Here is a 27,156-nt window from a genome sequence, read left to right on the forward strand (position 1 = left end):
AACCAGTATTGCGGAGATCGCAGCGCAGTGCCAATGTTAATCACCGAGCCACGGCTCCCATCGCTCACGGTTCATTTTAAGAGTGGAATTCCGTCAAATGAACCTTTGCACACTTCCACCTCATAGCCAATGACGAGACTTTCCAGACGAAACGCACACTTCTGTCTCACGTGCACTCACTGTATATGTCCAGCGTTCGTAAATGTTGTACGCATGACTCCCTTGCGAGAGTAATAATGCACCTCTCACCGGTTATAAATACATTTGTTTTATTCATGTTTTATTAATTGGTAGACAAAATAAAGTGCAGGGCAGCACACGCTGAAGAGACAATTTCACACTGCTGCCATGTATGCTGAAGTTAACAAACACTGCATGAAGACAATGCTGGTGAGGATGATGATTTGATTACAACGAGACAGCTGATCAGTGCTGTCCAGCTCGACAAAGGCAACAACAGACTTGGGGGTGCTGTCCATGGTGGAATGCAATCGGTGTTCCCCAGGCTCCAACAACGAGGGAGAGCTCATCTACACTGTTGGTCGCAACCAACTGAGAGATTCCATATTCTCGTGCTGGGGCTCAGTCTGTTCTGAAAATACCAAACAACCTTAACTAGTCACTTCCCAGCGAGTGGTTGTGCTTCCGCAGACGCCAGTTACGCGGCAGAGGCCACTCGGCACATGAGCGGTGTCGGTGCGATTCAACCGCGGTGAAACATCGGGGCTCTGTCCACCGTGAACGGGCGAGCAGCTGGGGGGGGGGGGGGTCAAAGTTAAACAACAAAGCACAGGCGGGGGGGGGGGTAACTTAGTAGCCTGCTGGGCCTGGACCGCAGATGCCAACGTGAGCAGCAGCAATTTGTAAACGCAGCCCTCTCAACTCCCGCCCAGCCACACACACAATCACTGCCTGCTCGCGGCACTTTCCATCAACGCACTAATGCAGTCTGCGAATTAATGTCAAAGCGGGAAGTTGGCGGACAAGCGAAGTTGGGAGCCCGAATAGGCATGGGGAGGTTTGCGGGGGGGGGGGAGATCCACACGAACCTTGCCTGTTTGCATCAAACACCAAGGGTGCCGTTCTCATCCCGATGATCGGTCGTTTCCCTCCGTTGAGATTTTGCGGTCAACACCGTGGTGGCAGCTCCACTGGCGGGAACGGAGACGCAGTTATAATTCTTTTAAAATATGAAAATTACAAAAAAAACACGCAAACCGTCGAGATGAGAATCATCCCGTCCGGAGTAAACATTCCCATTCTCAATTAAAGCAATGGACGTCAAGGGAACGCGAGCGCGCTCGAGGCAGTTTACGCAATGTGATGCCGGTGGTAGCTCTTGGCTCCAGTTTGATGAGGTAACAAACTCCAGCCCAGATGATCAGTCTCTGGCGACTCGTACAGGTGGTCTCATTGAATAATCGGTGCAATCCACTGTCATAGTCCATTCGATCCTGTAGCTCCCATGGGGACAGTTATGGCGAGAGTCCAGTACTAGTTTATTATTACTACACATCGAATGTGCATTACCTAGACGGCTCAAGAGTGGCTTCTGCACACCGGATCCATGCACCACCACTGACACGAAGACTGAACAGGGTGACGAATGGGCGGTGGCCATGTATTGTGATGACGATGACAGACGCCCGGCCAACATGTCGCAACTTGTAAAGAACAAAGCTAAATGTGCAGCCCTTCAAATTGCTCGTGTAACCTGCTGGCAGAAGGACCTCTACGCGAGCTCTAGCGATCTCTCCAGAGGGCACGTGGCCTACACTTCCACGCTGCCGACACGTCCGCGAAGAGTTGAGCACTTACACTTTATCCCACCACACACGACTGTCTGATCGACTGTGGTGTGCTCGGTTATGCTGCTGGGTGGAGAGGTGGGGGAGTTGAGAATCTGGCACCGTTGTTTGAACTGCCGCGTCCGGAAGAGGACCCGGCAAGTCCATGAAGAGATCACATCAAGCGACATTCATTGCTCTGTACACATCGCTACGTGTGGACCCGTGCTCTACACGTACGATGCCAGATTATTTTCCAGCAATAACGATGTGAGTAAACGTATCTCTAGATACAACTAGGAAATGCCCCTGGGAAAATCCAAGGCCACATTTTGATTGGAATGTATTCATTGGAAGAAAAGCCTAATGCTCTAGACCCCTTGAAGACCACGGGAAGCTGCAGAATCTGGGCACGGTCCAGAGAAAAACAATATTTAAAAAAACTCACACGTGCTTCGGTTAATAATGCAGCATAAGCCCACCAGACGCTGGTATATGGGCTTCATGGGATGCTCACAAATCCGGGTTAAAAAAAAAAGTACAAAAATAAATTCCCCACAACAAATATAAAGATGGGTTGGCCTGGTTCTTGTTAGTCCAAACCATGGCGATATAACGAACACTGCTTGACAGGCATCTACTGAATGCATCACACGCCGTATCATCCAGGGTAGGCTCCGAACCAGCGGTGTAGTCCACATACGCCCATTGCGCGGGTCACTCTCCTCGCGATAACTTTGTTGACCTGTGGCTGTTCATTCTGATAAGCCTCGACTTGGGTTAGAATTCACGACCTCTCATGTGCCGACTGGGCGAGTACCTCCACACACTGCGAAGGAGTGGTTTCAATCTAAAATAATGTAAAAGACGCATCCAAGTCCAGTAGGAAGTATCGATCACGAAGCATCTTGTTTTGGGATTAAGCGTCAATGACCGCGTTTGTAGTGAACGTTCTCAGCGACTCCACCACATCTCGCCCGGTATGGCCAACGCCAGTCCAAGAGCTCTCGACATTGAGGTCACCTCATTGGGATCACCAAGAGCTCTCGACATTGAGGTCACCTCATTGGGATCACCAAGAGCTCTCGACATTGGGACAGCCTCTGAATTCCGGTGTTGGAAAGCAATGCAAATAATGACCTCAACTCCAAACGTGCATGGGACCGCCGTGGTGGCGGCATGACATTGTTCTCGTGAGACAAAAAGGCCACTGACTTGCACCACACCAGAGACACACGCTCAGTGCATGTCGTGTAGCCAAATATTTAAGCAATTTGTTTTTAGTATATTTTATATATTTGCTGCATTTTTTTTCCAATTAATAAGGCCCAGTCTGAGTTCATAACAGTCTCCTGGGTACATACAACTGTAGACGAACGAGGGCCTGGTGCACGTGTTGAACAGCTTGAAATGGCTTTTGGCTAAACGCGCGCACAGCTTGCAAACTTCTCCCTCCACGTCACGTCACAAGCTGCTGCCGTGCCACCAATCGCGCCACCGTTGCCCATCACGCGCGGCTTTCGTTTGTCCCGCGACCTCCTGAGGGCACCGCCACGACCCCGTCCAGCTCCACCAGCTTCCTGCAGAGCCCACAGCCGCCAGCAGCAGCACGTCCCGGACACGCGCGACCCCTGCGCGCACGCTCTCCTCCACCACATGTGGGAGTAGGGCTGTTGCCACGCCACCTGTGCTGGTTGACTCGCGATGCCCTCCGTTAGAAGAAATTAAAAGTGGCGGTTTTTATCGGTTGCATTCTAACACACCACTCAAGACGAAACACGTACACGTAGTTTCTACCCTTTTCCCAAGATATGCCCTAGTGTGAGAAACACTCCTGCAGTAGTAATCCAGGCATATGTGGACTTCACACTCTCCGCAACTGCTAGTGTCCTTAAAAGTAACTATAAACCTAATGTAATCCTAACATTAAACCTGGTCTAACCCTAGCACAAAGAGCATAAAGCCCGACACAAAAGCCTTCCACACGAATTCATAATCCCTAAACACAAACATCTCTAGTTTAGCTCCATGGACTGCCATGGCCACGATGCGAGTGAGCGTGTTGCGTATCAGGGCCGGCGTGGCAATGAAGGATGGAGCTAGCGCCAACAAATGCCCGGTTGCCGGTTTCTCCATTCTCGGATGAGGCTACCGAGGGGAGGTCACAGCCGTCACGCGGCGGTGAGCACCACGGCCAGGTATTGAACATGGGAATGCTGGGGGAGCAGAGGAGCCGCAGCTCGCCACATGTACGTGCACGCACGCATGCACTCAAGAATAACACTTTTGCTTTTTGTTGAAACAGAATTGTGGTTTGAGCCTGCCGTCCTCCTTGTAGGCACGGCGTCTGTTTCGTGGATTTCACCTCGAGGGGACCCTCTCAGCTTAGTTACAGGGCACGCTGCCCCAGAAAATGTTAATGCAAAGATAATCTTGTAAATGAGCTATTGCTGGAAATTTTCCACAACCAACCCATGATACCAACAAACAATATTTTGCTGTGGACCAGACTCGCCTACCTAATACCCCCAATTGAACCAAGATCAAGCGATCTCAAAAAGGCTTCCATTAATTTGTCCGCCGTGTGTGTGTAGTGTTGTATGTAAACACAAGAGGAACAGTTAATCGCTTAAGAAAAATGAAGGCAGCTGCTGCTGTGGACGGGAGTGAATATTTCTTCTTACATTTAGGCTTCTCGGCGAATGCTAACATGCGAGACAGCCAAGTATGTGCATGTGATCATGGGTAGGTGTGACTGGAATGTGAACGGGCGTGCATGTGTGTAAGTGACTTTTACGAGAAGGTTCGTGAAGGACGCTACTGGGCAGTTTTAGGCAGTTGCCCTCCAACAACAGCGGAGGGCAAAGGAGCGACGCTCACAACAATGAGCGGAGTGCCAAGCGGCTAAAACGCAGCAAGTTGGCAGAGCAGGGGATAAAGCTAGTGCATCTGCCAGTTATGTCAGTCAGTCAACCCATGGCACCTGGGTCTGTCCCGTGACCTCTTGTCAGCGACCCTTCACGTGGCCTTGGAGTGCACCTGGCCTTGCACAAGCACCTTGGTGAGGTGACAGCCACTTAGCGGCAAATGGCGGCCGCTGCTGTTGAGCGTGTGCGGCTAAACGCGTCCACTCACGAGCGTGTGTGGACGAGTCACCAACGAGTTGCCCAAATTCACCTCTTATAAAAACTTACATCAACAATGTGCGGCGATTTTCGTGGAACGTTACGATTACGAGTGTGAACTGGCGCGCATCATTGTTTTTTAATGCGTGTACAATAATGCGCGTGTGAGTGTTCGGAGGAGCATGAATTTATGAACATGTGTGCGTGAACACATGCATTTGCTGTTGTGAATAACCTATGAACGCACACCATACGTGTATGAGCAATAAGTACTGTTTACGTGCGTGCATGACCGCGCATATTCGTATGAGCACGTGAAAGTGCGTATGTACGAGCAAGCACATCACGAGAGCACGTGCTTTTGAGCACAAACACACCCGTACACAAGAGTACACAAGAAAGCACGATTGTGAGCACAAGGACACGCGTCTACACACACGTGCACATGCTTGTACACAAGAGTGCTGGAGTGTGCTAGATCATCGATAGCCTGATAGGAAAGCACCGTCTCCCCCCATCCTCCTCCCTGTGCATCACTGTGGGGCGGCTATGGCCTCCCCGTGCAGGCGCACGGACAGACTGCTCCCTGGCGCCGTCTCGATGACCAGAAGCCCCTCGCTGGTGCCGGCCACCAGTGGCTTGAACTGCACCGGTAGATTCACGTAGTGCTGGGCCCTGAGGGAGTGGTGTGGGCAGCAGAGAGACAGAGGAGGCATTGTGAGAGAGAAAGAAAGGGAATGTGACGAAGGCATTCGGATGCCAAGGAGGTGCCCTGGGAAGCCCTCCCCTGTGTTGCTGTCACATCAGACCGTCACCAATCACAGCCTGCAGGACATCAAATATAGAATTCCCATACAACAATGGAGGTCCTGCGAATAGACTCAGGACTGTGGAATTTACAACTTTGATTCAGGGGTACAGACAGTAGATGAGTGCCCGTCCACACAGGACATCACTTTGACTTTTGACTTGCGTCCAGACAAAGGCCGTCAATGGGTGGTCATTTTCTCAATGAACAGTCTTTGTTTACGGACCCACGTTTTCTGGTAATTTTGACTGCACTGTGATACATGACGTCATGCAGTGCGACCATTGCTGACCGAATCGACTTCACGAGAGGCACTCACCAGGAGGGACATATTTGTACAACTCCACTGCTTCAGAGGCTCTCACAGGGAGGTTCTCATCCCCGACTCGGTTTTGTTATGAAATAACTTTACAGCGTGACTAATTATGATTGAACTGCCTTCATAAAACCAAACTTTGAGTGAAGCCACGGCCACTCCCCTGCATGGCCACGCCAGGCTGCGTCGCAACACACCACCACCGCATCCACCGCTAGTGGCTCACTGGGCTGTCCATCCGCATGGCCACCCGCCCTGTGCACGCCCCTCGTCTGTGCGTTTTCGCTTTGGCGAAACAAAGTTTGCTTCCTAATCAAAGCCAGGGACGGTGGGCTAAAAAAAGCCTCATGTGGCGGTCGTGAACAATCGCGAACATGTGGCGACGATGCTTGCCATACAAAACACGGTCCGCTAATTGTGTTTATAAAAAAAAAATAGCGCTGCTTTGAATTGCACGTCCAAGCGTGGTGGTAGACAATATGGTCACTGTGGAAGGAAATCAAGATGTCCAGAGGAACGCTTTAAAAGCAGGGGACAGGTCAGAAAATATATTTGCGGTACACGCTGCACAATGCACGTCGCTGCCCTATCGCCTCCAAGTGTCTGGACCACAGACGTGCACTACCACCACGCTCGGGCTGATGTTTAGGTAAATTCAATGTTCAGTTTCAGTTTCCTGCATTAACACTCAGCTGGGTGGCAGTGGTCAGATTGTGCGGCTCACAATACTAAGGTCGAAATCCAAATCAACGAAAAATTATTACTATTTAGTAGGTAGTCAACAGCAGTTGTTCTGTGAAAGTACTTTCCCTTCACGGAAGCAAGATAATTGGTTTTTTACCCTTCTATCTGGCAACAAAACTGACACCTTTTTACAAGGAGTCATGTTTGCATAGACCGCAATACCTGCAGTCATAATACAAACAAAAGACATAACTCTGATAATGTGCACTGTCGTTGAAGTTGATTGGTCCACACCCGAGACAGCTTTCCTTAGAGCCTAGTCTCACATGGGTTGGACCAGATGACGCCAAAATGGACCAATCAACTTCAACGACAGTGCACATTATCAGAGTTATGTCTTTTGTTTGTATTATGACTGCAGGTATTGCGGTCTATGCAAACATGACTCCTTGTAAAAAGGTGTCAGTTTTGTTGCCAGATAGAAGGGTAAAAAACCAAGTATCATATTTTTACTGGCAAATGAGGTTCCCATAGTGGAAGCAAGCTGTTAACTACCTCGCCTGGTATGCAGGAGGTCGTGGTTTCGAACCCGATCCCGATGCCTGTATATTTGGAGTATGCATGTCTCTCTCCCCGTGTTCGTGTGGATTTTTCTCCAGGTCCCCTGGTTTCCCCACCTCACATTTATAATCGACGTGCATTTAGAGTATTTGGCTGCTATACATTTCTACATGATAAGCTACTTTGTTGAATCATCACTTGTGGCGAGGTTGCTTCTGAAAAATAAATACTTGGTAAAATAAAAAGTTTAGTTTAAGTATTTATTTATAGTGGTTTGCTTACCATTCCTAAACTTTGCACTACCTTTTGTTTTTTTCATTGTTTGCTGTTGTAACCTGACCCACCCCTACTGGACATTTGTGAAAAAGGGCATCATTCCTTATCGGATTTCTCCAGGCTAAATAAAGGTTCTGATTCTAAATGTGGACGGTAAACAAGACATAAGCGCGCTGCCCCACACTTTTGGTGCAAAGAACTCAGATTTTGAAATAATTAACGGTCATAGAACCCAGATGAGAGCGTTACGGAAATAGCGCGGGTAATCGAGGGCGACCGCGTTGGGATCGAGCGTGGCCGGGACTTTGGACTCGCGATGGCGCAAGCGTGGCCAGGCCAACAGTCTCCCCCGGGTTGCCGGGTCCTCCTCCTTTTTTTCCAGGAAAAAGAAAAATGATGGCTGGAATTCTGGTCTGAGTGGAAGGAGGAGTGGTGGAGACGTGTGTATGTGCGTGCGTTACGTAAGCATGTCTGCACTCGTGTACACGTGTAATCGTGTGTATGCGTGCATGTGTAGTGGGTCCAACTGAGTCGCAGACATTGTTCCTTTTAGAGGCAACACTTTTATTTGTAACACCGTAACACAAAGGGGTAAACTGCCCCTTTACCAGACTCCAGCGAGTTACTGCTACAAAGGGTCGATCTCTCACTCGGGTCTCCGACCACGTGGTTGCCTCGTAGGACGGAGAGCTTCAGCTTGAGACGTAGAGCTTCCCAGCTTATAGGTGTTGAGCTTCCAGCTTGTAGAATGCAGCGACCCCGGTCCCGCTCAGGGACCCGCCTTATATCCCTCTCCGGTCGGGGCCTCTTCGCCCTCGGCCCCGCCCACCTTCCTGAACATTCTCGTTCCCTCTCGATCCTTCTCAAGAGCTCTCTCCGGACACATGGTCATCCACTAGTCCCCCCACCTGGGGCCCCCTGTGTGGACATTCCGGATCACGTGTCTATGGGGTTAACCAGAGTGCCATGGCCCGGGGCAACCTTGCCCCTGGGCTGACACTCACCCCCTCCCCCTCGGGGGAGCCCCCACCACACACTGTGCGTGGTGCCTGCACTATCCCAGTGCTCGCCAAGCCCCGTTATGGCTGGTATTACACACAGCCACCCACATGGTGCTGTCCACGATGTAGGAACATCGAACGGCACGACCCTTCCAGGCCGGCACCATACAGTGACATCCCTGATGTCACTATATCACCCCCCCCCCCCCCCTTCGTAGCATCTAGCCTTCCCAGCTGTCAACTAGCCCCTCAATGAACAATAAGTGAAATGCAACGAGCAAAAAAACAGTGTGCCTCAACAATAACAAGAACAGAAATAAATACCTCAACCCACTTGTACAAAAATGACACTATGCGGTGGTCCCGGCTCCGTGCGGGACACAGCGCAAGTCGCCAGCGCCCCGTCCCGATGCAAAAGTTGCTGGGCTCGGACGCACTTGGCGATTTTGTGGCGTGCGTCCGCTGGAGGCCCGTAGATCGAAGGCCTGCGTAAGGGTGGATCTTTTCAGCGGCGGGATGGCGAGAAACGCTGCAAGGGCGCCTTCGTCAATGGCGACAGGTAGCGCTCACAGTACCTCCTTCTCCGACCACCCCGCCAAGCCGGCGTTCGCGAGGAACCGCCGCTTGAAAGCCACCCAATCGCCGTCGGGAGCCATGAAGTCTTCGACAAAGGGAAGCCGACATTGGAGAGCCGGGCTGTCCCTCAGCGCCGATGGCGCACCTTCAAGTTTGTCAGGCTGCGCGCTCCGCGCAGGCGGTAAAATGGTGGCCGATCGCGAGGGCTACGCCACCGCGTCTTCCGCCCGTCGTGAAATGGCAGCAGAGTTGCCATTCACGAGCGGTCTTGCCGCTCCTCCCGTCGCCGGCGAGATCGCAAGGCTAAACTCCGCTAAGAGCGAAGTCGCCGTGTGGAGGAGCTCCGCGAGACGCTCGTGCGCCTCCCGGAGGATCGCCGACAGCGAAGCATCGAGCGCCCGGACGGCACCCGGCTCCGCTGACAGCGTCTCCCCGCATCCTCCGGAGCTGCAAGCTGCACGAAATCCTCGTCATCCTACGTCCAGGTACTTGGTCCGCAACGTGTAGAGTCTACAGCTTACTTGAGTAACTAGCGTGTTGGCCACTTCCGACACCAGTCGTAGTGGGTCCAATTGAGTCGCAGACGTTGTTCCTTTTAGAGGCAACAATTTTATTTGTAACACCGTAACACAAAGTGGTAACTGCCCCTTTACCAGACTACAGCGACTTACTGCTACAAAGGGTCGATCCCTCACTCGGGTCTACGACCACGTGGTTGCCTCGTAGGATGGAGCTTCAGCTTGAGATGTAGAGCTTCCAGCTTGTAGAATGCAGCGACCTCGGTCCCTCTCAGGAACCCGCCTTATATCCCTCTCCGATCGGGGCCGTTCCGCCCTCGGCCCCGCCCGCCTTCCTGAACATTCTCGTTCCCTCTCGATCCTTCTTAAGAGCTCTCTCCGGACACATGGTCACCCACTAGTCCCCCCCACCTGGAGCCCCCTGTGTGGACATTCTGGATGACGTGTCTACGGGGTCAACCAGAGTGCCATGGCCCGGGGCAACCCTGCGCCTGGGCTGACATTCACCCCCTTCCCCTCGGGGGAGCCCCCACCACCCACTGTGCATGGTGCCCGCACTATCCCAGTGCTCGCCAAGCCCCGCTAGGGATGGTATTACACACAGCCACCCACACGGTGCTGTCCACGATGTAGGAACATCGAACGGTACGACCCTTCTGGGCCAGCACCATACAGTGATATCCCTGATGTCACTACACATGCATGCGTGCGGAGAGCGGTAGTGTAGTGGTTAGCGCGCTGCGCTTTGAACTCAGTTATCCGGGTTCGATTTATGCTCACGGTCAACACCAGTGACAATTATCTGAACCGGTCCTGGGCCTCCCCGAGGTGGACTCAGCTTCCAATGAATACTTAGTGCAGTGTGTAGTAAATATCGCCAATGGGGAGAGAAAGGCAGCGGTGGTGCTCGAGACCCACTCCATTGTGTGCCGTGCCGGCCTTCATTGGCACTTGCCCCAACAATCTGTTAAGGTTATATGGGGGATCTTTGTCTTTGTGTGCGCGCGTGTGCGTGTGTGCGCGCGTGTACTCGTGTATGCGTGTGATGGTGTTCCCAATGGAGGGTGATGGCAAGGCTCCCTGCTTACCGGATCAAGTGGTTCGAGTGCTGAATGTGGAAAGGAGCTCGCGCACACACAAACTTCAGCTGCAACGACAAGACGGACGTGAAAACGGGACAGGAATTAGTTTTGGCATAAAGGTTTTTTTGGAGGGATTTGTCTTGGAAATTATCCTTGGATTTGATTTGCCTCTGGGTGACAAAGCAACTTGTGTGTAGCGCCGTAGATGGGCCGCACTTACCTGGAATGGTGGACGGGGCCCATCTATGGCGGTACCTTGTACCGCCAGGGGAGGGGCTGCTGTCCTTATCAGGGCCGGGACTCTGTGCGGCTCAGTGGGCGGAACTCGCACCCTGGCTAGGGCGAGCTAGAATAGCCTCCCCCGAGGCACCCATAGCCGGAGGACCCTGAGTGTAGTCCTGTGTTAGGGCAAGTTAGCCTGGAGTCAGTACCTCTCCAGACAGTGGTGTAGCCCTGAGTGTTCTGGGACTGTACTGCCGAGTGTGGTGTTAATAAAAAGTGTTGCCTCCAAGAACCATCTCCGACGTCTCCTGAATCCACAAACACTACATGTGCAAGAAGAAATGTCACCATTCTCCGCTGGTAGTTTTTTCTGTGAATGCACTTTTAACCCCAATATATAGAATCAACAATGCCGGTGGCATCTTGTCCCAAAGCCAAGCATTTTGCATTCTGGAACTCCTTGCAAAAGGAAACGCATCCCACACATACCGTCGAGGAGTGACACAAGTAAACCACTCCTGAGTTTGAATTGTGTTATTCTGCGGTCTAAACGGGACAGCCTTACCAATAAACTGGTGACTTTAAAACACACACACACATCCCTGTCCCACGGGCACAGCTAAACAAAGTTTCCCATCGGATCCTGCAGATTACTCCTATTGACGAATCAATGGTAAAATGTACTCCATATACTCAGGGAATAAGGTCCAGAAGGGATTGCATAGTTCAAACGTCAATAGTGTTAACAGGCAGCTTTTTGTAAGGTCAAAAAGCTTCGTCTAGTTCAAATAACAAACATTGCAGCGAGGTGATGCCTACAGCCGTGTTCATGTGCTGATTTCGCCTTTGTTAGGAATCATCAACACAGCCCAGCAGGTAACCTCCGTAATGTCACAGTATACATGGGCTACTTTATGCATCAAAATGCGGCCATAAAATTAGCGAATGAGCGCAGCACCTTGCTGCCAATTATTAGATGAGTGCGATAACATCTTTAAAAACATTATTGGACCTGAAGAGGCCGCTCAGTGATCCCATGCATTACCAGCTTTGCATTTCGTACTGTGTGGAGACAGTGAAAGTCTCATCTTTATGGCCCGCACCCCGAGACATTTACGTCGGAAATGCAATTCAATCTCCAATGTAACCACAGAAGAGAAATTTGGTGGGATTCAATGTTCTCTTTAACAAGATGGAAGAGGTGGCTCGGAATCAAGTTGCGAGTTAAAATCCTGGTTGGTGGTTGACTCGGACTTGGATAGACTCGCTCCCACCACAAGAATGCCTCGATGCTCCTTTCAGATGGACGTCACTTGGACTTTTAGTCTTCTCTTCTGCAAGCGAGGGCTGAGCGAGCAGCACCTGGATCTGTTTATTGCTATTGTTGTTGTCACCGCTATTACGCTAGTTCCCCAGGAGAGCCTGATCGAGTCTCAAGACCCTTTGTCAGGAGGGTCCTGCTAAGTTGTCACAGTAGGGGGCGGGGGGGGGCAACGTTCCAAAATGTAATCCCAATTGAGTAATGTTTTGCACCAGGATGTTTGGCGCATCACAAGTTACATTGTGCATTTTATTTGTTTGCATGCCAAGTGTTCCGAGGGCTCAAGGAGGTGCCGTGAGGACTGCTGGACTGCGTGTGGCGGTGGTAGTTGGGACGGTCACTCACGGTGTGTGGCTGCGACGTTTTGTTCCGGATCGACACCTTGACAGTGCTGGAGGAGCCGAGCGCCGTCTGTGGGAAGGAGTATGACTCCCGGGGCACATAGAGCCCACCAGCAGCCGTGGTGGTAGCGGTGGCACCAGCACTCCCCTTCCTGCCCACACATCCCACAAAGCAACGCGCACCGTTATCCCAAAACACGGTGGACGGTCTGCTACAGCGTTAAAAGAGCAGGATTCTAGTCCAAGTCTGTGCAGGAGCACGGTGGGTCCCACACCTCCTCATCGGTCTGCTGCACCAGTAGCGTTTAAATTAAGGATTCTGAAAAGTGTGCGAGCAAACCCACAGCTAAAGATGACGTGTGCACGTTAGAGCCGTGGGTACGCGGGTGCGGGTTACGGGTGTACCCGTCCTCGTGTGCCGGGCAGCCGTGGCTGTGTTGGGCTGGCGCGGAAAGCTCAATGCCATCCCGCGCCCGCGGTGGGCTCGGTGCCGGCGCCGTCTTCACAAGGCCCACAGGAACCGCCTCCGCGTCGGTGCCTCCGCCCAGTGTCTCCCCGAGTGCCTGCGATGGACAAGGTGCCAGCGTTAAGCCCCCCGCTCCAGGGTGTACGCACACTAGAGGTGGACTGCTGTAGCTGGTCAATGGCAGTGGTGTATCGTAGTTGGCATAGCCCAGCCCCTGGGCACTTGGGCCTCTATACTTCATAGCTATGCCACTGGTCAGTGCAGTCAGTGGTCACCAACATAAAGTGTCAATTATCCATCATCATAAAATAATAAAGTAACTTTTTTACCACATAAGCATTCATTAAAATATCCTTTTGGTCCATCAGTCTATATGAGCCTTGAGGACAAATGATTTGCTAGAGGATAATACTGGGCCGATTCCAACGTCCTGAATCTCATCGTCACCGTCACCGGTTAAACAACATGTTGGTGCATTGTGCAATGAGTTATCATTACGATGACACCGTCACACATTGGCAGCTGTCCTGTGGATGGACTGGCCTTTTCCATGGGAATGTGGAATTTGCACCAATGTCTCAATTTGAGCCACTAACAGAGTTGAGAACTAAACAGTGTTTAAATAGAGAAAAATTGGCCTACTCTGGTGAATGAAGTCAGAAGGGTCCTTAATGTCCACTTCACAACAGCAGGCAAGCTTTGGTAACAATGCACAGATATTTTTCTTGTCCTCCCGCATCTCTGATTAAGCACAGTTGGTGACGTACGGTTCGAAAGAAGTCCAACATACCTACACACTTATGGTCGGGCAGCTGCAGCGAGAATCAAGCCATTGGCTTACTCAGGCCACGTTTATGAATAAACCGCTCAAAGGTCCTCAGCGTCGATGCTCAAGCTAGTGTGTGGGGCGGCAAACATCTCTACCCCGACCCAGTGGTGGACATTCCACATGTCTTTCACAAGCGGTCATTCTATCCACAGGACAATTTTTGTTAACTTCCCACACAGTAGTGGCTGCACGCAGCCCAAGTTGGGTTTTGCGCTCGCACCCTCAGCGATAGCACAACTCCGACTCTGTCGACAGTGCCACCCGGCTGGCCTTGCAAGTATGTAATTATGGTTTGCATATTGCGCACGCGCTCCGGCGTACACATGCACACGCACGCGCGGGCGCACACGCACGCATTTAATAAGCGGCCATCTCCCACTCATTAGGGAGGGAACCACGACAAATATAAAGGATAATAATCCAATAAAATTCCCCGCATCACATTCAAATTCAGAGGCATCAAAGGGGCTTTAATTGAAAAACTGGGATTTTTTTTGTTTAGGAGGGAAATAAAAATAAATAAAAAGCCAACACTTTAAAAATTAAAAGCACGGCGGGGCTTTGAAGCAGGTACCCCTCTGTTGGCAAGGACTTCAATACCAGGCGAACCCCACGCTGAAATTTGCATTTCATCAAAAGCTCCTAAACCTTGGGTCTGTTAATCCTTCATAACCCTCCTCCCTGGAGTTAATTTATTCTGTGGCAGTTTTGCCAGCTGTTTGGACTAACTCCGATGGTGGATGCGGTGTCGTTGCGGGGTTTTCCGCATGCGCACACGCGTTCGATGGGCTGTAACTTAGAATATTTAATGTAAGAAAAATCAACCCCTATAAACAATTCAACAAAAACTCAGCACAACTATCAACAAATGCCATGAAATGGGAAAAAAAATCACAATTGGCAACATTTTGGGCAATGGGCCCTTCTTACAGCATCTCTGCTATGAAGACGGGCCATGTGCTGCTTAAGCACCACGGCCAATGCAGGATCACAATAACATGTGAATAACAAATTTATTCATTTACCACAATTATTCAATGTTAAGGCGCCTCGTACATTTTTTTTACGTACAAAAAAATATACCCCGTATAGCCTTTACAGTGTTGGGGCAAGTGCTGTGAGAGAGCACCTATGAAGGCTGGCACGGCGCACAAGGAAGAGGGTGGTCTCGATGTTTCCATACTGCACCAGGTACTCATTTGAGGCCAAGTCGACCTAGGGGAGGCCCAGGTTCGTAGTGCATCGCACGAACCGCTGCACTATTGCTCCTCACAAACATACACATCTGTACAAGACAAATAACCCTCGTATAGCCTTAACAGACTTTTGGGGCAAGTGTTGTTAGCAAGCAGCGCCTATGAATGCTGGCACAGCACACGAGGGGGGCCGGTGGCCACGACCACACAAAGCCACACCAGGCACTAATTTAAGGCTGAGACGACCGAAGTGAGGGCCAGGATTGGCTCCGATATCGCTCGCCACTGATGTTAGGCATTGCCGAGAAATGAACTCGAATCCCTGCTTCCTTAGCGATGGGGCGCTCTAACTACTGTGTCAACAAACAACAATCGCCATTCGCCACTAAGTGGCGGTGACATCACCACGGCGCTTGTGTCAGGCTATGTGCACGTTAAGGCCACGTGAAGTATCGAACGCCTGCTGGCAGGAGGTCACGGGGCAGACCCAGGTGCCATGGGTCGACTGAGATGACTGGCCGATGCACCACCTGTGCCCCGCCACACACGCACGCCACACACACGCATGCGTGTGCTGCACACCTCTGCCGAAAGCTGCACACGTGTGTGGTCCCGTAGGTGTGTGTGCCCTTCGGGGTGACACTCCAGGTCCCAGAACTGGGCGTAGCATCCACCATCGCGAGGCATGAATTCAGCCCACACCTGCGCAGCAACACAAACACAGAACGCTGGTGCTCACTGCAGTCCAGGAGAGGTTCGTTTTGCGGTAATCATTCCAAGCTGTGTGGACCTCGGGGAGGCTACCCTGGATTCTCATTTCAGGCCGAGTTGATCCAGGGGAAATTCTTATTAGGTCCCATTTCAGACTGAATCTGGGGGAGGACTTCGCTGTTTGAATATTTCAGAATGAAGTGACCTAGGAGAGGTCTTTATAACAGGTTCCTGGTTCAGGATGAGTTCATCTGAGAACAGCTGTCAAAAAGTTGTCATTTCAGGTTGCGTTAACTAAGACGTATCCACAAATGTGGCGCTTGATTCAGGCTGGGTAGACCTTGGGGTAAACAGGTACATGTAGATCCCTTTTTGTCAATCCACTGTTGGAAGATGTGGCCTCTCCACATCTTGTGCGTCGTGGGGGTTATTGGACCATGTTTCACCAGGTTGGTCAGTGAGAGTTGGTGGGAGTGGAGAACATGAGCGTGGAAGCATAGAAGCACAGTACAAGAACGGAGTTTGCTTCCCTGCCTGCTGCCAACATAGCACAGCCCCATTGCTGCCAATAGCAACCTGAGGTGCATGGTGGCCACCCATCTGAGCTATCCAGGCTCAATCCGGTTGCATAGCACTCAGCACTAGATGTGCTCCCTCCATCCATTCCCCTGATCTTCGATATCAAGCTCTCTGGTTATCAGTTTAACAACACATCCTGTATAAAGTTGTCATCCTCGGTTATAAAGCACGCATGTTGGGTCAACCGGCATACTTAGCTTCCAGTCTCATTGTACATTGCATCTCGCAACCTCCAATCTGGTTCAGGGGCTTCCTCCTTATCAAAACAAGGTGGCGAGATGTCAACTACCTCGCTTTGCATAAAGGAGGTCGTGGGTTGGATTCTGACCCTGACGCCTGCATATTTGGAGTTTGCATGTTCTCCCTGTGGTCGAGTGGATTTTTCTCTGGGTCCTCCGGTTTTCCCTCCAAATTTTGCCCCAACATCCGTTTAGAATATTTGGCTACTATAAATGTCATCATAATAAGCCACTTTTTTGAGATATCATTTGTGGCCAGGTCGCTTCTGAAAAGAGAGCTATATAGCTAAGTGGGTTATTTCCCCTGAACCTCTGAATTTCATCTTTAAAGTTCACATCATGCATCTTATAAATGCATTCACAAATTAAAAGAAATTTAGTTCACGAGTGAAAGGGCAATTTGGTCAAAGGCTGACCTAGGCAGTGGCGGCCATCAGTGCGAGTGGAGCTGGTGGCCGGGAGTGGGGCGGGGATCACTCACCGTGGCCTTGCCAGCGGCCTCCAGCGTGCCAGCCATGCGTGAGAAGCGGAAGGTGGAGTAGGTGGCACGGAAGACGTCACCAGTGCCAGCCACTCCCTGCCACGGGGGGGGGGGGCGGGGGGTGAGACAACAGCCTCAGCCGGACGGCGATGTCGCGTGACGTGTGAGGTACGACAAAAGAACCAAACACCCTTTCTTGCTGCATAGAAGTTTCACTTGTTCATACCTCCCACCCTTGATGAGGAGCTGGGTTTACATTTTAAGCGTTGTCTATCAACTTCAATTGCGTTATTTTCTACTGGCCACTTGGCGTTTGGGCCTTTGGGCATGTGTTTAATAACCGTGATAAGATGAAATAAAAAACTTTTACGTGGATTATCACACACATGCGCATCTAGCCTGCACGCACCTTTGTGTTTGATCAGCTTCTCACAATTTACAGTGTTAGAATTATTGGTTCATTGTTCCCTTGGGTCAAATAGGTGCTGAGCAATGCTCATCTCCATTGGTGGCCTCGAACCAGCAAAACTTTCGAGACTCACTTTACCACAATTCATCAGTGATGACACCAATCCCAGGCCAACAGATTAATGTTAAAACGTAAATCACCTACACAGTCCCTAAACGTGTCCAGAAATCATCACTGTTGATCACACACACACAGAGACAAGGCTGACGTGTTTCTGATGACCGCACAGCAGCTGCCCACCTTGACATACGGAGGAGCAAAGGAGGTGAGGTACCACTTCACCTCCTCAGTGCCACGGTTGGTGAACTCCAGCGCAGCCTCTGTGACAAACGACAGATTTGGTGCAACCACATACGCATGCACGTCATCAAAACTACCACCGCTATGAATCACAAATCTATTTGATGGCAAGTGTTGTTTGCAAGCACCTATTAAGAGCTATATATTTGTGCTGTACATATATTTATGTTGTAGAGAGAGGCAGTCAGTTGTAGGGTTTGGGAAAAAAAGGTCTTTATAGCTTGGCCTTGAACAGCGGTTGAGAGCCGACAGCACAGATGGCTGAAGGAATGCAATTTCAGACAAGTGCTGCAGTAGACGAGACTGAGTAAGAAGATAGTACGTTTGGTATTCGCACCATTTTTATAACGCGAGGCTATCACAAAGGCACTACTGTGTCACAGACGCGGACTGCAGTCGTTTCACAGTAGGGAGCGATTTGCTGTGTAATTCCAATGGAGGAATTTGCAGGAAATTTCACAAATTTAATGACAAAACAGGCACACAATGGCATTACGGGATCTTTAATGTTTTCTCTCAGGCAGACGGTGCGTATATTTTATTTACGATAAATACATGCGCAGTGTTAACTAGGGTGGCCTACTGGATTTGAACCGCGAAACAAGTGGTGAACGCGCTACCACTGGAGCTGTGCCACCGTCCCGTGAATGCTGACTGGGGGTGGTTGCAAATAAATCATTTGTTGGTGGGACAGAGGGCACGAAAGTGGTGGGGAGAGAAGGCTGCCGGGTGAGTCAATGGAGGAGGCTCTGCCACCCACAGGAGCTCCGGAAAACCGCGCTTCCTCTACTCACGTTTGCGCGATTCACGGAACAATACGACAGGCGGAACAAACGTGGAACTCACTGGACGTTTCTCCGACGCGTGTCGCTGGGAAGTACACGGTCTTGTTGGACACCTCCACGCCGCCGAGCACTGGCAAGGGCAGGGACCGTCTTGCCTGTATGCTCGGTGTGGCGAGCAAGGCGGGCAGCATGGCGGGAGGGATGGCAGGTGTGGCGGGCGTGGCGTGTGGAACGGCGAGCGTGCGTCCCACCGCGGGGCCTGGTGACACCATGTCAGCCTGCACCAGATCCTCTCGGATCTGCACGCGCACCACCTGGACGGCGCCCAAGTGATGCGAGAGTGACGCGAGTGATGAGATGCATGGCTGCTCGCAGTTCCAGATTGAAAAGGCAACCAAAGTCCACCTCGGATTTTCCAGAATCGGATGATAATGCGCGTGGGTTTATGTATTGTAAAGACGTTTTGAAATGTTGCAGATATTTTACGTTCATTCAAGTGTGTATATTTGCTTGTACTTATGACCAAACCACCCAGAATGCATGTAATCTCATAAAATGTTGAGAGCTCAGCAGGGTTTGAACATGTAGTGCCTGGATGGGCGACCACCATGCAACACAGGTGTTATAGGCTGTGGGGCTACAGTGTCAGCAGAGGACAGTGCAACAATGTTCCTTGGCTTCACCAACCCACAATAACCAGCAAGACGAAGTATGGTCAAATAACCGCCACAATCTGCACGGCATGAGGAAGCCCCTTATCCAGCAGTAGAGTTATGAAAGGGCTGTACACAAACACCCCTCGTATAGCCTTAACAGACCGTTGGGGAAAGTGCTGTTAGTGAGCACCAATTCAGGCCGGCATGGCACACGAGGGGGACAGGTGGCCAGCACCATGCGCAGCATAGTGGCGATGTTTACACATTGCACCAGGTACTCATTTGTGGCTGAGTAGACCGAGGGGAGGCTCTGGACCAGTTCAGATAATCGTCACTGATGGTGACCATGAGCGGGAATCGAACCCAGGTCGCCAGCTAAGTAGTGCAGCATGCCAACTGCTGCACTAACTAGTGTGTGTATCTGTGTGTACACAACAACAACCGCCATTCCCCACGAAGTGGCGGTGACATCACCACGGCGCCTGTGTCAGGCCAGGTGCACTTTGAGGCTATGTCGAATGTCGAAGGCTCACTGACAGAAGGTCAAGGCACAGACCCTGATTCCATGGGTTGGCTGACTGAGATGACTGGCAGATGTACCACCTGTGCTCCCCATTGTGCAAACTCTGTGTTTTAGCCGCGCAGACGGTGCTAATTGGCACAGATGTTCCTTTCTAGGTCCCCACGTTTTGCAAGCAAAGAGAAGGGAGGGCATAACTGTGGCCGAGAAAACCCGGAGCTTTGTATGGAGTGACAGGCCAGGTAGCCATCTCGACTGTACCCGAGCATCAATCAATCTCCGATTGTATCTATATTAGATGGGAATTCCACCGGTACATCCATGGGAAGAGTCTTAAATAGTGTTGGGGTCAGAGGAAATCCCTGTCGTACCCCAAGGTGAACAGAAAATTGTTCTGACACTCAACCTCGCAATTTTACCCGAGCCTGCCCATCATCATGAAGGTCCTTAATGATTGTAAGCAGACGTCTGGGACTCCAAAAGCATAGAGAATAACCCAAAGCTCTGGCTTTGACCAGGTCAATAAAGCAAAGATGTAGGTCCTGTTGACCTCTGCTGTAGCATATAGACAGACAGATAAATTGGTGTCAGTACAGAACCGCTCTGGACAAAAACCACATTCGGGCTCCGCACGCTTCTCCTTAGCATATCTAGCGATGTTAAATTATTCTTGCCAGCACCTTTCCCAGGACACCGAGGAGGGAGATACTCTGGTAGTTGTTGCAGTCAGTGTGGTCACCCTTTTTAAAAATGGGGCCCACCAGGGCATCCATCCAATCTTGTGGAACCCGTCCTGTGCACCAAGACGGTTGTAATGATGTCAAATTGGATAGTCTGCACAAAAACGCCACCCTCCTCCTCACCAGTTTGGCTGAGAGGTCATCTCTCTGGAGCTTTACCTGGTTTCAAGTTCAGGATCACCCTACACACTTGCTCAACAGAGGAATCATCAGCCAATCGCTAAGGAGTGGCGATTTCCTCCAATATTTGGGGCACAGCAGCACCAGCAAGGTGAACCCCACCTTGCCCTATAATAATATTAGAGCTAAGGGGGTTCCCCTCCCCCAAAACCTCACAGAAATACACAGTAAAACCTGTGAACCTGTTCACACATATACACACACACATTTGCGTGCAGGCTAAGTTCAGGTGTGCTCCTTGCACAGCCCCTACCTGCTGCTGGTTGTCACAGTGCACGTAAAGCCGGCCACTCCAGGGCAGCTTCGTTTTTGCAGACGTAGATGACGTGGGGCTTACCAGGATGAGCAGCGCCCCCCTGCTCACACGCACATAAGAGAGCTCAGCTTTAAAATAATCCTGGCCCCATGAGATCTACCAATCAGCAACAGCTCACAAATGAAATGTATCTGACACTGATAACTGCTGACATCTAAGCCGCACGAATCAGTTACGAGAGCGGGACATTTTCGACCAGACAACGGTGGATTTATAATGTTAGCACGCTCAGTCACTGCAGTCACTGGAAGGGAATTTTGCTCAGCCACTTCGGCCGGCTGAATGTGTCACTCAAATGCTGACATTTACACCCTGTACCTGGGTAATCGTTTTAGGTTAGCTTGACCCACAGGATGCTCAGGACAGCTTCTGATACCACCTGCTATTGATTTGCATGACTGGGATCAAAGCTTGGTCCATGTAGGTTGTAATGCAGTACGTGAACCACTTGGCCACCACTACCCTAAGAGGACACAACACCACCCCACAGAAGTTACCCCCATCCAATATTACACATGTCGAGGCAAGCACGAAGAAGACCTGCGTAGCACACAAGCACATCATGTGACCAACATCACATCAACACAATTGCCCTTGTTATCTCGTACTAATGTTCATGACCACACTGCAACAAGAACTAACTTTAGGCCGAGTTAACCTAAAGGAAGCAAAGGACATGTTTAGACACCAACTGCAACAACTACATCAACCATAGGAAAGAAGAAGAGCAACAACTACAATTTCACATTCAGGTGGTCAAGCTAGACAACGGCGTCAGGAGTAGCGGAGTGTATCGCCTTGATGTTTCTTTCATATTTGTGGATCGGAACTTGCATCGTTATACATTGCACTGTCTGTTCTGGATGACCACAGTCGAACACTACTGGAGATTTGTTTAATCTTCCATTTGTGTGTAGTGGGTTCGAATTAGGTGCACACACACGCAGCTTGGAGGCAACACTATTTATTAAACGGTAAGTAATATAACACTGTACATGAGGTGGTGACCACCTTCCTCAACTCACTAACACTCTGGAACACGACACAGAGTGGACCAGGCAGGCAACGGCCTGCCTGGCCCAGAACGACGACCCGGAACTTGAGAACCGATGATGTCGTCTTCACTTCGGAGTACAACAGCCTCGATCTGCGTTCACACCACGCTTATATCTGCTCTGGCGTGGCCGGCTCCGCCCAGGCGTGGCTGGCTCAGTCCAGGCCACTCCTCCCTTCCCAGGCCACGCCTCCCTTCCCCCACCTCTGGGAAGGTCCGGGTCCCTCCACCACGAGACCCCCCAGGCACCCCCTTGGGGCCCCCAGCCCTCGTACGGGCCGACAGAGTAGTGACCGTTCTATGTCACTACATGTGCATCAGGTATCTGAATTTGCCATGGTTTGTGCAGTGGATGCAGTTTAGGGTGGACCATGAGCTTCAGTTTTCAGTTTCAGTTTCATTTATTAGGTATAACCCTGTGAGCCATGAGTCTCTTGACTCGGGAGCAGCCGAAACAAACAAAACATGAACAAGAAACATCTTAAAGTGACTACACGCAACAGAAAAATCCAGGAAAAAACAGCAAAGTCTTCAGAATGGCCTGAAATAAAATGTATCGTTCAGGATGACCGCTGCAAAGCATGATTTTGAGTTTTGATTATAGTGTGCTGATCTTTAAAGGTGTATTCGTGGAGGATCAAAGCCAGAGATCTTCTGCGGTGGGTCTTTCACCACACAAGGTGTTAGTTTGGGAGTTATTTTGAACTCCATTCAGCTCTCCAAGCTTCACCAATTGCATTGATGTTGCAGTTGGCCAGTGGTTAGAAGACTTGTACCGATTCAGCTTATTTGATGAACTGCCACGAGTCATGGCACGTCTCGTATAAAGGTAACATTGCATATAATTTGCAAAGCTTGTGCACCATGGATCTCCCTCGTAAAATAGCCGGGCAACTGGCTAAACAGGACAAACCGTGTAACAAATTAAAATAAACTTAACGTACGTATCACATGTATGTATTGTGAGCACAAAGTTTAGATTTTCATTCTTTGGTTCTTTCGGTTAAGTCACGTCTAAAAATAAAATAATAAATTAAAATAATAGCGACGTTTCGATTGCAACACAAGCAATCATCATCAGGCATAAAAGAAATAGCAATAAAAATCTAACTAGAAAACTATAGACAGACATAAGCAGACAGACATCACAAGGACACACAGAGAGAGGACACATATCGGCACAGAGAGAGGGGGTCGTTTCTGTGACGGTCCCTTAAATATAGAGAGGGGGGGGCGGGGACGGAGAGAGGGAGGGGGCAGAGCAAATTAGCAAATCAATGAGTGTACGGCAACGTGTTGCTGCTGCGCAAGTGAGATGACGACGTGGCACGGCACACAAGCTTGAAATTAGGAGAAAGGCACACTAAAATTAAATAACCTCGCAAAATATCGAAATGTGATGTAATACAACACAGAGAGTCGATCAACACACAATTAACGCATAGCCTGGTTGATTACGTATTTCAAAGATTGCTAAGTTAGAATTTAAGTGTGAACATTCCAAAAGAGAGGACACAGGCAGAGAGAACAAATAGCCAGAGAGAGAAAAAAGATAAGCTTAAACGGCAACGTGTTGCTGCTGCGCAAGTAAGATGACGACGTGGCACGGCACACAAGCTTGAAAATTAGGAGAAAGGCACACTAAAATTAAATAACCTCGCAAAATATCGAAATGTGATGTAATACAACACAGAGAGTCGGTCAACACACAATTAACGCATAGCCTGGTTGATTACGTATTTCAAAGAATGCTGAGTTAGAATTTAAGTGTGAACATTCCAAAAGAGAGGACACAGGCAGAGAGAACAAATAGCCAGAGAGAGAAAAAATATAAGCTTAAAACTTCCCCGTAGAAGTGGTTCAATCTTAATTTGGAGCTTTCGTGACTGCAGGAATTATTCTTTGGTTCTTTCGGTTAAGTCACGTCTAAAAATAAAATAATAAATTAAAATAATAGCGACGTTTCGATTGCAACACAAGCAATCATCATCAGGCATAAAAGAAATAGCAATAAAAATCTAACTAGAAAACTATAGACAGACATAAGCAGACAGACATCACAAGGACACAGAGAGAGGACACATATCGGCACAGAGAGAGGGGGTCGTTTCTGTGACGGTCCCTTAAATATAGAGGGGGGGGGGCGGGGACGTGACTTAACCGAAAGAACCAAAGAATAATTCCTGCAGTCACGAAAGCTCCAAATTAAGATTAGATTTTCACCATTCAAGTGATGGAACTATTTTCATGACTCTGGAAGGTTCTCCATCCCAAGTACTCATACTCTCACTCTCACATACACATGGCCACGAACAGGTCTGGCCATCACTCACTGTGGGTCGAGCACACCCTGATGGGGAGTGACGGTCAGGCAGTGCGCAGGCCAGGACAGTTCAAACGGCAGTGCTCGTGATGTGTGGTTCCTCAGCGTCACGCGTCCTTCGGAGTGACCTTCCGCAGACAAAAACCACCCGTTAGGTGTGCTCTCCTCAACCCATCAATGATCGCTTAGCATGCAAATTATTGCCACTGATTCGGAGGCCGAAAAGTCGACAATCAACCTCTCTCTCAGAATTGCATACATCATCACCACGACTGCACCTCTTGGCAAAATTCCTACGAGTCAAGCTCAAGGCATCACGACAACCAGCGTTGTCGATGCCGCCAGCGCGAACTGCTGTGTGAGTGAGCGAGCCGTCAGCGCGAGCTGATGTATGTAGCGAGTGAGCGAGGCGGCACTGTCCCCGTTCGTACCAATGGTGGGCGCCGGCAGGAGCAGCAGTGTGGGCTCGGCGCTCCATGCGCTCGCCTCCACGCCCGCGGCCGCCCCCTCGCTCTGGGGTCCCCGCACGGGCAGCACATCCAGTGAGGTGCTGCCATGCTGCCTTGTCGCCCGTTGGGCCTCGCCTTCCCTGTACATTCCAGTCACCGGTGGGCTTAAAGTTAAACTCTGTTCTACGGTCGTGCTCCATGGACCCAGACCAAATGTTTTACTTGTTGGTACTGCATGAGATAGAAACACAAAGTTGTACCAAGTGCAAAGAGTAGTTCATTATGCAATCTACTCAGTAACAAAAAACTCACATCCATCGATAACACCTCCTTAAAAGAGAAAATCTAATAAACAACGTTTCAGGCAGTGACCCTTGTTCACATCACATAGATGAAGAAGGGTCCTTGCCTAAAGCAGCCAATTATATATTTAAAAAAATCCTTTATGTCAGTGTAAGTCATGAATGTGTCGTTATTTACTCGTCAAGTAATGTATTTTATTTACTCAATACATCTTGACTTAAAGCTTTCGTGACTGCAGGAATTAATATTCAATGGGTCTTTCAGTAAGGTCACATAGATAGGTTCAAAGAAAATAACAAAAAATAACATTAAAATGCTAATTTCTCACATTAACATAATCACCGCGGCGCGCTCGCCGTGGAGGATGCTCGGCGATCTTACATTAACATGCAAATTTTTACCTGGCAGCCCTTTGATTGGTGGAAAACCCACCACCGCCGCAGTCGCTGCCCACCACTTACATTAACATTGGCTGCTGACATTTGGGCTACGCCCATTTCAAACCTTTATAAACAGTTGTCTTTAGAAGCTAACCCCCCTTTTCCTGATGACGCCCGCTTGTGTTGCGATTGAAACGTCGTAGTTTTTTGCTATTTTCTTTGAACGTATCTACGTGATCTTACCGAAAGACCCAAATAATAATAATACAGTGGTACCTGGGTATACGTCGTTAATTCGTTCCAGAAGGTAGGACTTACACCAATTGTGAACGGGGCATACGCGGGTACTATACGCGGTGACTCATCCCGACCCATACAAGTTCTAGCAAGCGCGTCGTATCCCAAGCAAGACGTCATATCCCAAGACATTTTCTCTCTCGAAAAACACGACGTATACCAAATTCGACGTATTCCAAAGCGGTCATATACCGAGGTTCCACTGTAATTACTCAATACATTATTATATAACTACTTTCATTATCCACATACAGAAACTAGCATCCCTAAATATTTGCCAGCACCCCCCGATATAAAATTCTGCTCTGGCCAAGAGACGAATGGGGAGTGACAAGGTGGCTCAGGAAGCTGAAACCATGTCAGAGACACTCAGCTGTCTCCACTGAGAACCTGGGTTTGAATCCAGGTCTGTACCGCCCCGTACTGCAGCTCTCCCACCTCTCAACATTAAACTGGGTTCTCAGGCATGGAAAGATCGAAAACAGCGGGGAACCTGGTTTAATCTTGGGCGACCAAAACCCAGATTTGAACCTAGAATCTCAACTGTGCAACCGTGCTGATTTAGGGCTCTGACGCAGCCATCTTAAGAACCCCGATGAGCAACCTGAACCAACCGAGTTTCCCCTCGAAAATTAACATTAGAGAAACGTGCAATCCAACGCGTACCTGCTGGTGCTGCGCCGCTGGCCACCGTCATCCCTCAGGTGAGTCTGCAGGTGCACAGAGTTCATTCAGCATCAATTATATTATCAGTCCACCCTCTCACTGTGAGACGATGAAGGGCCCTTGACCCGAAACATCACCTAATATACACTCTTCCTTTTAAGGACCCAGTGTTATTGACAACTGTGTTGAGTTTGTCACTTTCTCTGTTCATCCTACAGGCACAACATTGTCCGGCAGGTCGATGTGTGAGAACGCAAGCATGCGTGCAAGAGAATGAGTGAATTAATGATTAAATTAGCGCATAAGGAAGTGAGAGAATAAGTGTGCATGAAAGAATGAGTGGATGATTAGTTGAGGGAAAAGCTGAATGAGTGAATATGTGATCACCTGGGCAAGTCGCGAGTAAGCGAGCTTTACGATGGAATGACTGAGCGCAGTGACTGAGTGGAGCGACTGGGCGGAGTGACCGAGCGAGTAACCGAGCGGAGCGACTGAGCAGAGTGAACAAGAGTGACCGAGCGAGTGACTAAGTGACCGAGTGGAGTGACCGAGCGGATTGACTGAGTGAGTGATCGAGCGAGGGACTGAGTGACTGAGTA

The 27,156-nt window shown here is 49.9% G+C and overlaps 1 protein-coding gene across 2 annotated transcripts in view; it reads right to left on the minus strand.

Moving 5' to 3' along the window:
- Positions 1–259: 259 nt before the first annotated feature.
- CEP192 (centrosomal protein 192) overlaps positions 260–27,156 on the minus strand; it is a 126,767-nt gene continuing 99,870 nt past the window's right edge. For both annotated transcript variants that reach the window (XM_078613902.1, XM_078613900.1), the window contains exons 35-47: positions 26,558–26,601; positions 24,894–25,051; positions 24,473–24,590; positions 21,023–21,125; positions 18,735–18,987; positions 17,829–17,908; positions 17,120–17,215; positions 15,692–15,811; positions 13,024–13,181; positions 12,623–12,770; positions 10,741–10,799; positions 1,050–5,587; positions 260–753 (exon numbers count right to left, since the gene is read on the minus strand). In XM_078613902.1, the coding sequence (XP_078470028.1) occupies positions 5,446–5,587; positions 10,741–10,799; positions 12,623–12,770; positions 13,024–13,181; positions 15,692–15,811; positions 17,120–17,215; positions 17,829–17,908; positions 18,735–18,987; positions 21,023–21,125; positions 24,473–24,590; positions 24,894–25,051; positions 26,558–26,601 (1,479 nt within the window). In that variant the 3' untranslated portion in view covers positions 260–753; positions 1,050–5,445. The remainder of the gene's footprint in view (positions 754–1,049; positions 5,588–10,740; positions 10,800–12,622; positions 12,771–13,023; positions 13,182–15,691; positions 15,812–17,119; positions 17,216–17,828; positions 17,909–18,734; positions 18,988–21,022; positions 21,126–24,472; positions 24,591–24,893; positions 25,052–26,557; positions 26,602–27,156) is intronic.

The sequence above is a fragment of the Lampetra planeri genome, chromosome 42 (assembly GCF_965212315.1).
Source record: "Lampetra planeri chromosome 42, kcLamPlan1.2.h2, whole genome shotgun sequence".
Taxonomy (NCBI): domain Eukaryota; kingdom Metazoa; phylum Chordata; class Hyperoartia; order Petromyzontiformes; family Petromyzontidae; genus Lampetra; species Lampetra planeri.